This window comes from Poeciliopsis prolifica, unplaced genomic scaffold (assembly GCF_027474105.1).
Source record: "Poeciliopsis prolifica strain line A6 unplaced genomic scaffold, Auburn_PproV2 SCAFFOLD031, whole genome shotgun sequence".
Taxonomy (NCBI): domain Eukaryota; kingdom Metazoa; phylum Chordata; class Actinopteri; order Cyprinodontiformes; family Poeciliidae; genus Poeciliopsis; species Poeciliopsis prolifica.
Genome location: NW_026562406.1, coordinates 4788583 through 4800279, shown reverse-complemented (window position 1 = coordinate 4800279; position 11697 = coordinate 4788583). Strand labels below are relative to the sequence as shown.

General features: G+C 39.7%; 1 protein-coding gene across 2 annotated transcripts; it reads right to left on the bottom strand.

The window, feature by feature from the left end:
• Window positions 1-749: 749 nt before the first annotated feature.
• On the bottom strand, window positions 750-6597 carry asb6 (ankyrin repeat and SOCS box containing 6). Of its 2 annotated transcripts, none has more exons than XM_055050596.1 (7): window positions 6492-6597; window positions 6078-6208; window positions 5718-5890; window positions 4345-4451; window positions 4156-4264; window positions 3984-4070; window positions 750-1904 (listed from the first exon to the last, which is right to left on the bottom strand). In XM_055050596.1, the coding sequence occupies exons 2-7, from the start codon at window positions 6185-6187 to the stop codon at window positions 1183-1185; spliced, it is 1308 nt and encodes a 435-aa protein (XP_054906571.1). In that variant the 5' UTR covers window positions 6188-6208; window positions 6492-6597; the 3' UTR covers window positions 750-1182. The 2 variants fall into 2 exon arrangements, with proteins under 2 accessions (XP_054906571.1, XP_054906570.1); XM_055050595.1 differs by having other exon boundaries at window positions 6078-6229; window positions 6492-6588.
• Between the last annotated feature and the right edge of the window lie 5100 nt (window positions 6598-11697).

Below are 11697 nucleotides of genomic sequence, written 5' to 3'. Positions count from 1 at the left end.
TCTCTTTCTCTTACAACCGCCTCCCATCTTCCCTCCCTCCCTCGTCCGACCAGGGCCAGCGTTGAGGTTTTGTCAAGAGCATGCAGGCAGATTCAGACGGACAGGAGAGTGAAGCGTGTGTCATGCAGCTCTCTGCTGCTGCTGCTGAGGCTCTTCTCCTCAGAGGCTGTGACCTAGATAACCAAGAGGAGCTGGAGCGCCTGCAAGCCTTGGAGCCACTCCAGCTTCAGCAATGTCAGGAAGGGGTTAGTTGTATAACACACAATGTCCTATTTAGTTTAGTCGGCACACGCACTCCCATACATGAACACATGTGCATCCTATGGTCCCTCCTATACCGTCGTAGTGCGTGTTTATTTTTTTTAATGCGTTTCTCTTTGCTGAAGCGGTGCTGAACAAGCCGAGTGTGAGGGAAAGAGGAGAATTCATCTGTATTTAATCAGAAACATTAGGAATGCTTGGTGAAGCTTTCTACTTCAGCAGCCACATTATGTCAAAGCTACAAAAGGCAGAGACTCGTCCTGCTGTGCTGCCGCCTTTAACTCGCGCCGCTTTATTTAGCAGCTATTCTGAGGTTCTGTGTGTGAGCACAACCATGTGGTACATACATGGCATTAATTATTCCCCTTGTGCAGGTATCCTGCGAGTGCAGCACTCCTATCCGGCGCTATACCGCCACCTACTGGACAATTAAAGGAAGGAGCAGTTTTTTTTTACGGGATGCAAAGAAGTGGAAAGACGAGCCAATAGAAAAGTGTTGATCACATTTTTTATTCCAATACGACATGGAAAAACATACATAAATTACACAACACAGCATCGCTACAAAAAGGCCGTAAGATATTGATGGATTCGACTCAAACGGAACGAGATTAATGGACAAAAAAATAAAAATCTTAGGTCATTGCTTGTGCTGCTGATTCAACACTGCCATCACGTGGTTTCATTTTGTACTGAAGCATTTTAAATTATTTACATTTAGCTGTACAAACAGACAAAAAAAGATTGTAAAAATATTAGTATTTCAATGTAAAAAAAAAGAAAAAAAAGAAGGGGGGTCTGGGACAAGGGAAAATTAAAAAAAATTTGAACAAAAAAGGCATGAAGGTTTTGTCACCTTTTGTTTAATTCTCAAACATTACAGCTAAATTTACAATTTCATTTCAGGGTATTTACTTTCTACTAACCCTGAGTGTGTTGGGGCTTGAAGCAGGCCCAGCCAGCCTTTGGGGTGTAGGTGAGCTCTGGAAGCAGAAACTCTTTCAGTCTGTCTGGTAAAGGCAATGCTTTTACTCTGTCCACCAGTGGCCAGGGCTGTAAGAAGCTCCTTATGAATGCCCTACAAAGGCAACGTAGAGGCGGGGGGCTTCCTTCACGCTCCACTACGCGATTGTGTAGGCCTATTAGAGCCTGGGCGTACGGGTGAGAGTCCAGGTTGGCCACAGGGAGCTCCACCCTCGAAGGCAGATTCAGCTTTGGGACATTTACCCTCGCCAAGTCCAGCAACATCTCCGCTTGCTCCAAGAGCTCAGTGGCGTGACTCTGATCGGTGCAGCGCAGCAGGGCGGTTTGAAGCCTCTGGAAGAGCAGACTGTAACCCGACCAACAGGAGGAACTGTGGTGGGAGCAGACCAGAGAGGCTCCGCTCTGGAGCAGGAGCACAGCCAGAGGAAAGAGCAAGTCGAAGTGCTCCAGGCTCGTCTGCGTAAGCGAGGAATCGCCGTCCTCGTTCAGGCAGCAGCTGGGGTCCACCCCGTGGGACAGCAGGAGCTGCGTGGCTTTGAGGCAGAATTTGCCGATCTCTGCGGCATCCTCAGCGCTGGCGTCCAGAGCCTCCTTCACCAGGAACACCAAGGATGACTCCACCGTTTCGCCATCTACAGTGGCAGCGGTGACGTCGGCCCCTTGAAACAAGGGATGCAGCAACAACAAGCAGATAAAAATACATAAACCCCGAATGTATTCTTGCATCTATAAAACCTCATCGCATTTTATTGCCCTTTCGTGTGACAAACCAAAATAAATTAAATCGCTACTGTGAAGGGAAATAAAAATAGGATATGCGGTTTTCCAGATTTTTTTACCCGATGGCTAAAAAAAAAAACCTTAAAAGTGGTGTGCATCGGCAATCAGCCCTCTTGAGCCTATACTTTAGAGAACCACTGATTGCTGCGTACTATATATAGCTACAAGTGTTTTGGAGCATATCTCTACAGGATCAGAAGTTTTTTGCACACAGCTCAAGCTCAGACTGATAGGATCTCGGATCATTAATTTGTAATTTTTTCAGCTTACACTTTCAGTAAAAAAAATAAATAAGTAAAACCCATAAGTCTGTTCTGCTCTACTTTATAGTTATGCTCTAACATGAGGTTGGAATGTAACAAAATCAAACAAAGTTTGCACTGCATGACTGAAAAACGTTAGAACAAATTCAAGAAATTATTTCTTGTATTAACTTATTGTTTTCTTGGGCTGTTTGGATGAAATAACACAAACCTCTGCTAAAACCAATAATCAGGTAGGTTCATGCATTTGGCAGCTACATAGTTTTTATTTCATTCAAAGTTCCTAAGTTGTTTTCAGCAAACATTTCTTAACACCAGCGTGGCTTTATTAAGTTTAAGACAGCAAAATATGTTTCATATTGTTTCAGATATACAGAGTTCAAACACAAGGTATGAAAAAAAAAAATCCCAACAGAGATTAAACAAACTCTTCATAGGAAATATCTGAAACTTACTTGGAAGAGCTGCCATAGCCTAAACTGAACCCAAACCTTCCTCCTGATCCTCAAGGATTTAAAGAGGCTGCCGGCTTGTGAATAATCAGGGGAGTCAGCTGCAGAAGCAATTGTTTTTTTTTTTTCTGTCTTTTTTTTTTCTTAGCTTTTGTAAGGCTGCCTCAGACGACCCCTGATGGCGGTTTTAATTTTCTTCTTGAGGCTGAACAATCATCGCGGAGACTTGTGCTCCCCCTCAGCCATTGTGCGGTGGAGTCAAAGAATTTCTCCCAGGAAAATGATTAGAAGTTTGCTCTGCAAGATTCTCAGAACTCTGAAACTACTTTGCGAGATTGTATTTTGACCCATTTTGTACAACCAACTGCGAGTTTTGTTCTAGATAATAAAAGATGCGTGTCTCTGCCTCATGCCTTGCAGGAGTGTCATAGATCAGAACTTGAACCGTTTCAATAACAACCAAGTTGGACAGAATGTTCTACAACAGATAAGGTTGTTGTTGAAGCTGTGCTATCATGCTGGTTGCATAAGGGTTCTGAACAGCTTTAGCATGCACTAAATCACCAGGATTAATCACATTTTTGTGGTCTTCATTAGTACTGTGACTAAGTTCTACCTGACTCACCATTTTGCACATTCAGGATGCTGAAGCATCAGTTGTTCTTGACAGTGAAGAATGGACAATTTTCCTAATAGTTATTATTATTGTAAAGAATGTCTTGTTATAATTTTGATTTATTATGGAAACAATAAATTCCAATTAATGATGTTTAAAAACCTCAAAACTGGCTGTAAAGTCAAAACTTTTATGTCAATAACAGTTACATGTTTATGTCCCTTTTGTCCAGAAGGGAAATATGTGTTTATTGCTATCTATTGAAATATGTGTTTATTAATCTCTGTTGGGATATATATATATATGTTTTTGTTTATATCACTCATCTCTACATAGGTGACATAAATCCATTGTTTTGATAGAAATTCAAAACAATATGGATGGTTTCCAGAACAGTTTTGTGCACAAAAACAAGTGACACATTTTATATGCATAAAATACTATACAGGAGACAAGCACCAGAGGCTGAGTTTCTTTAAGGGATCTGATCATTTAAAGCAAGCCTTGATCAAAACCCACAGCCAATGCTTTGATCAGATGAGATTAAATTAATTATACTTGTAGCATTTGAAGTTTGAGTCAACACTTGACCAATCAAGCTGGAGACCATTTAAGAGTCAGCAGTACCTCTCTCCAGTAAAAGCCGGATGTTCTCTGTGTTGTGCACGGTCAGTCCATCGCTGCTGGCTAATGCGTGGAGCAAAGGCGTTTTCCCTTTAAAGAAAGCGACCAAAGCAATAACACTTTAGAGTGAATAGATGTATGAGCTGATGTGCTTCAGCAAGGCGGTCCAACATACCATGTTTGTCCCTTGAATTTGCATCAGCACCAAGGTCCAGCAATGTGATCAGGGAAGGCAGTCTCTCTGACTCTTCACTCGCAAGGTCCAAGGGACTGCTCTCGTGGATCTGCAGATGTGTAGTAGATGCTGTTTATGATACAGATTCAGGAAGGCGATTAATTGGGACAAAGCAAGATAGAAACTCACCCTGTCCCTCTTTTCAATGTCCGCTCCATGTCCAACCAGCAGCCTCACCATGTTTGGCCTGTTCCTTAAAACGGCTATATGTAGAGGATTGTAGTATGACACAGGGTCTAGGCAGAGGAAGAAACATAATAATCTTCAAAGTGATTTTTTTTCAATCTAATAAACAGTTCCTATATTTGCTTTGCTTCTCTGAAATCTTGTGACCTATATTCTGAGTATGAATAGATTTAAGAGGAAAAACCAGAAAACAGGGAATCTGGAGCACTTTGCATGCTTTGTCAGAACATTTGTCAGTGCCAACACACAGGAAAGAAATATTCAGGAGAAGCGAGAGGCGAATAAAGGAGCCTCTGCATGGATCCACTAATTATGTCCCACAGGACACCGATATCTTAAACCACAAGAGGTCACTACAGCAAAGTTTAAGCTGAGGCCTGGTTGTGTAGCAACATAGAAAGAATCTGTTGCTGCACAGTGACGTCAGTGGTATGTCTTGCTTTCTGTATGGTGTGTGAATATTTGGACAAGCAAAGATCATCAGAAAGGTCCTCTCAAGCTTCATCTAGTGATGAAGCTACAGAATAGAGCTTTGCATATAGGAAATTGATTCATAAAGAATCTTTACTTTCAGGTTCAAAGGTGTCTAAGGAAAAATCCATTGATTTCTATCAGTAGCTGAATGGCTGAATGAGCTCTGTATCTAAATAATCATTATATTGGTATAGAAGTGTAAATAAACCCCCTGTGAAGGCATAAGCAGTCGAAATCTGAAAAATGTTGGTGCAAACAGATACTGAGGGACTTGACCAAGTGAGGGGAAGAGCATAGGAAGATAAGCAGGGCTGTGGTCAAGACCAGAGAAAGCACAGTTGATAACTTTACATTTTTCCTTCAAAAAACCAACTAGTGAGCCCCCCCAAAAAATCCAGCCTTATTAGTCCAGTGCTGAACAAAGTTTATTTATTTATTTATTTAACTGTGATTGTTCTTATTAATAGAGAAATGCAGAAGTGCTGTTGTTTATTTTTCCTTTCTTTTCCTGCAAATGGGACAGAATAGATCACAAAGAAACTTCATCATTCAGGCTGAAGTGATGAAGGAGGGTAGGACTAAACTTCACAAGTATTTCTAATAATTCTTTTACTTACTTGTGTGCAAAACTTCAATGATAATTAACCAAAACTTCACAAATTTGTCCATTTTTGAGGGCTCCAAAAATATAGGAGCAAAAAAAAAAACAATAAGTCTATCCCTTCACTATTACACAGTGGCTGATGACTTTGCTCCACTGTTCATAAATTTGTCAGAGTTGTACAAACTCCACACTCATGAAAAAAGAAGTGGCATCTGTGAAACAACCTGTGAATGCTTACCTTCAAAATTGATATCAGCTCCATATTGTAGGAGGGTCTTGGCTGCACACACCAGTCCCCTCTCTGCCACCTTAAACAGGGCATAGCTGATGCCTTCCAGGAACACCTCAGACTGGGACTCTTGCTCCAGCAGCTCCACCAAAGAGCTACACCGACTGGACTCTTCCTCTGGACTTTTCACAATACAGAAGAAACAAGACATGTTTAAAAACAGTAATAGTAAAAACCACTCTAATGAGTCAAGTTTTCAGTGTAAAACATTAGAATGAGGAGATTCTCTTGAGTTTACTGAAAGCAGAAACAGCTCATCTTGAAAGTGAATCGTCCTTTACATGAAGTTGTTTTTTTTTTTCGCTTTACCTGTTTTCATTATTGCTCTCTTCTTCTTCTACCCCAACCACACGCATGACAGCGTTAACAAGCGGCTGATACTCATAGATGATCCGTCGGAACCCATGGAGGAAAGGCATGGCTCCCCACCGTCTGCACCTCTGCGTGCCAGAGACAGAGAACTGGACAATAAGTGGACGTATTCAGTGAAACTGGCTTAAAATGTGCTCAGACTATTTTTCTCAGGAAAGGACTTAAGGCTAATATCTGTGCTGTCAAAAACAATCGTTAGCTTCACGTCAACGCGACTTTGCGTTCATTAGCTCTGTCATTTAGCTGTCTTATACACGGCTAAAACTACTGCTAGCATTAGCATCAGAGCCGGAAATCCTGGCTAAACGTATTTACATGCTGACTTTATTCATAGAAAGCATTCTGCATTACCTAAAGCGAAAGAAGTTGATGCAATCTCCCACTGAGCGCTGAACTAATGACACCAGTTGTTTAATTTTCAAAACAGGAAGCTTCCCACACGCCCCAAACAGTCCCACCTTGATTTAGTCCCCCTTTACCACGAGGCTGAGCAAAAGTTCCGCAGTTATTAATAATAAAAGAGGCAAAAAATAAATAAAACGCATGAGAACAGGTGGGAATATTTCCTTTTTTATTTAAGAGAAAAGTGAAAAACACATTTTGGTCAGGAATAGTTTGTCACAAAACAAGAAGCTTTGTGGTTTCCCTGCAGAGACGACCATTGAGCTACTGCAGTGTTGAGGTTTGAAAAAAAATGTTAAAAACTCATCAAATTCACTGTCAATGTACCTGTGAAGTGAGTGGTGTCAGTATGAGGTATTACCAAGAAACGTATACACTCATATCTAAAATGGAAGTGCAATATTGAGAACATTATTTAAAAATGTTGACTATAAAGTGTAAAATAGTGCTGTTTGCACTATGTATTATTTGTGATTGTGATTGTTTCTGCACAGACATAACCAGCATATTTAATTTTCAATATTTTTGGTAGACTTTTCAAGTTTTTATTACAGAAAATATTATACCTTTTTGCTGCCTGGCTCTTCCAAATTGTAGCCAAATTGCAGTGAAACATGACACTAATAGCCTTCTCCTGGTGGTTTTCAAACTTTATATGACCATTATAAGATTGATGGGTGACATTTCATTTCATTGCATGCATATTTTTGCAAAAGGTAAAAAATAATAATAAAAAAAAATTACTGATAAAATAACTGGAGAGCCATCAGGTTTTTCTCTGACACCTTCAGGAAACTTTAGCACCTGTGAAGCAACTTATGAAGGACCTTAATGGTTGTAGCACAGAAATTATTTATTTATGGATTATTTCCATTTTGAAATAATCCATGACTAAAAATTCTATAAATGCAATGGATATTTCTGTTTTAAAATAGGATTTTGCTATCTAAAAGTTACTGAATTGCATATGTGTTTTTGTTCGTATTTTATTCATCCAGACATTTATACAGAGTTAGCTTAAATTCCATGTTTCATAGAACATATTTTAATCCTACACTTTGTGCCTTTCCTTTACTCAATCACAGTAAAACAAACCACTGAATATACAGTACTTGGAAAGTTAATTATGAACAGCAATTAGTTTTGCAAAACCAGTGCGAACAGTTGGTGGTGAGAAGGAGTTTTTAGATTTTTTTTTTTTTTTTTTCTGGCAACTTCTTCACTTTGCCACCAGCATCTGGTTTCCAACACTTGCTTTTGTCCTGCTCATCAAAAAAAGAAGGGAGAAAAAAAAGTGGTGTAGGATTTTGTGACAGATGGCTCGCTTTGAAAGCTACTGTGTAATGTTGCCTTATGAGTTTTTAATTTTTTTGTTGCATTTGTGTGTGTGTTTTTAATTGCTGACAATGAAAATGAGCATATGCTGTGGGAAAACCGATGCACGAAGATCCTTTAGATGGATGGATGGATGGATGGATGGATGGATGGATGGATGGATGGATGGATGGATGGATGGATGGATGGATGGATGGATGAATGGATGGATGGATGGATGGATGGATGGATGGATGGATGGATATAAATCAGTTGCATTGACTTCAGCACGTAAAACTTCAGCATGCTGTACAAATGTCGTCTGCAGGTGGCAGTGTTGCTGCGTCAGCATCCCGACTGTGTCTGGAATCTGTCATTCCCAGCTGTTGTTACTCAGCACAGACATCAGCAAATGCGTTTATGTGTGCAAGAAAGCGGACCTAACCCATCATGTAAATGTGTTCGTGCTGCTGAATCACAAACAAACTAAACTGCGTGAATTTATTTAGAATGCTAGCAACTCCTCTTCTGGAGTGGAAAGCAGAACTCAGTAGTTTAATCAAGGTCTGATTAGTACTAATTTTGTCATTTTTAAGACAATTACACGACCAAGTAACCTGATTAATAAAGCGATCAGGTTTCTCCCATATTCCAAGCAATCTGGAGTGTAGTCAGTGGAACTATTTTCCAAACACATTTCATTTAGCTGCAATTTTCAAACTATGTCCTCTTGAATAATCCGCCTAACCTTTCCTTCAACAAAACTGCAGGCGATAGCTTCTCAAGTCTTTGCACACATACACCTCTCAGGGTTCCCCGGTGAAGCAGACAATCTCTCTTTCCCACCATCACCATCACCATGTGGGCAGAGGAGCGAGCAGTTTCTTGTTAGATGACAAGAACAGCAGGTTGCCCAGCACATCCAGCATTGGACCATGAAAAAGAAAAGTGTATTCCAGCTGCAGGGCTCCCTCCAAGGCCTTCTACTCGGCGTTAAAGCAAGTTCTCTGGGAGGTTTTCAGGGCTCGCTGTGACTCAGCGAGTGTTCGTGTTGTTTACAAAGCTCTGCGTTTCAAGTCCCTGCAGGCGTCAGAAATGTAAAATAAAGAACTCCCGCTGTGAAAAAAGTTGTCGTTTGAATCTGTTGAGCCGCTTTGGTGTTTTATCCATTTGTTTCTTGAATTGCATGTGGAGCTCCAAACTGACCCCTGGAAAACAACAAATGCGAACGCCGATATGTCACAAGAGCTAGCAAAACATATTGAACCGCTAACAGATTTCTTTTATTTTTGCTTATTTTTTTTGTCACTCTTGAATGTGTCAAGAGTGTCTCAACAAACTCATTTGATATCAGATGGAGGCAGACTGAACAAATACAAAAAAGTGCAGTTTTCGAATCAACACAAGCAACTTGAACCCATTTTCGTTTGGGCCTGACAACTGATTGTTCTACCCTTAGCGGAGTATTTGTGACAACTGGCCATTGAATTTGAATTTAATGTATTATTATTGAATTTTACTCTTTATAGAATTGTTCTAATTCAGAACAAGCGTAGCAGAGTTTTTTTTTACTGTGTGCATCCTGTTCTTCTTGTGAAATGATGCGTTTCAAGCCAGCCAGTGTCACACAGTGTCTTCCAAAAATGTTCACATTAGTCTTTCCAGGCCTTAGAATATTTTTCCCAGAGAATGAAACAGGCATTTGTGTTTTCTTTGGTCAGCTGTTGTTTTTGGCTTTGGAAGTTTCTCATGGATGCCATTGCTGGTTCTTCAGCAATGATCTCTTCCTGATCATAAATACAAACCATAAGTGAGCCAAGTGAGGCCTGCAGTGTGGGGTCAGATGTTGTGAGTTTGTGATATCCTGGATGAGTTGTCAATGTGCTATTGTAATAATTTTGATAGGGAAGGTTTACCACTGTTTCACGTTCTCTCCAGTTGTTGAAAATGACTGTAAAAAAAAAAATAAATAAAATCCGCTTGACTTTTTTTCACTTACGTCACAAGTTGCTTTCTATGATCCTTTAGCACACTTCTTGTGTTTAGACAGGTTATTTTTAATTATTATTTTTTTATTTTATTTTATTGGTATGGCAGTAATCAGGTCTGGGTTTGGATAATGAAACTGAAAAAACGTGGTTTCAAAATGAGCTCATGATTAAATCAAGGGGTATGAATAATTTTTAACATAAAGCTAGGCTGGTATGGGCAGCTTTTCCCCCCATATAAATGAATCATTATTTAAAACAGCTTTTCTATGTACTAATGTTATATTTGTCGCCTGACATTGTAATGTATTTAATAATCTGACACATTTAAGGTAACAAATAAGCAAAAACAAACCTGCAAAGAGTGAATATCGTTACATTGAAAGAGTAATGCAACCTTTCTCAGTACAGGAGGTGATCTCCTCACATGAAAGATTTGTATTAAGGAGGAGAAGGGGTAGTTAATAGGAGAGCTTTGTCAAAAATATTACCCTTTGTGTTGTTTGTCCTCTTCCCGAGTCTAATTTTCAGCTGGATTGGAGGGAAGAGGGGGAAAAAGAAGGAAGATAACCGCAGTTCCATTCCTCTACCCCATACCAGTAAATTGGCTCTATATTAAATTTCAGCCTCATCTATCAATACAAAGAACAGTATCGAAATTACTTTGTTGCCCACAAATCGCTGGCAGCAGACTGAGCCTCTCCTGAAACAGGGCCATCATTTATCTGGTTCACATTTCCTCCTGAGGTGATCTGGAGCAGGACACAGTCAGACTTTTATTTGTTCCCTGGGTGATAGATGTGACCCCCTAGAACTACTGATTATGAGATTACCGCAAGCAGGAGAGGAATCTACTCAACATCAGGACCTGTTGGTCCCCTTTGGATTCCCTCTTTTTCAGCGCTCTCGGCTTGAGGTTCGGGCTTCTTCTGACACTGACTAAAGTTTTCCTGAGAAAAGCAAATCCGTCTCGTTCGACCTGGGAGGACGGTCAGAAAATTAGAACTTGGTACAGAGTTTCTGCTCTAATGATTAGTTTAGATAAATCCAACTAATAATTTGCTGTTTTTATGCATTTGAAAAAAATAAGCTAAAATAAAATAATCGCACGTTAAGAAATTTTTTATTTATTTTTTTTAACAGAATCACCAGTGGCACTGTTACTGGTTCCCTGGCTGTTAATACTTATTGTATTTTATCAGCAGAAGAGCCCTTAGCGGGATACTTAACAATTATTTTTTACACTTTTATTTTTCTATCTAGATCATCCAGAGTAATGTTGGCCAATGTTTTTTTGAAGGATTTAGTTCTGGGGATTGAGATGACCGCTCAGGATGGCTATGTCTCCAAAAACAACTTAGAGGTTTCTGACAAGCTAAGCAAGATTTTTATTTTGAGTAGAAATCTTTTCAAATGGCCCTTGAGGCCACAGGCTCTAAAAATGCAGCCATTGTGTTCTGAGGTGAAATAGGCCCGCAGCATCACATAACAGGGGAAATTTGGTGTTTTTTCCACATATTCTTCCTTCATTTCATACCAAACCTATCGGGATTGTTTGTTGCAGAAATGGTAATCAAATCAAAGTCCCATTTACATTTGTGATGGTGGGAGAGGGAATACTTTCTGTTATTTGACATACTTTCCAAAGTTTAACAGCTCATTCTGGAGATTTCTTATCTACCTTGTTTTCCTCTTCAGTGACCAGATAAATGTGAGTTTTGATGCAGTTTGTTTGATTCTAGTTTCTTTAAGTTTTTTTTATTTATTTTAGCTTATCTGGGAACATTATCAAGTTTCAATAGCCTTTTACTGATTTCTTAAATCATGACGATTAATGGACATTTGCCATACTT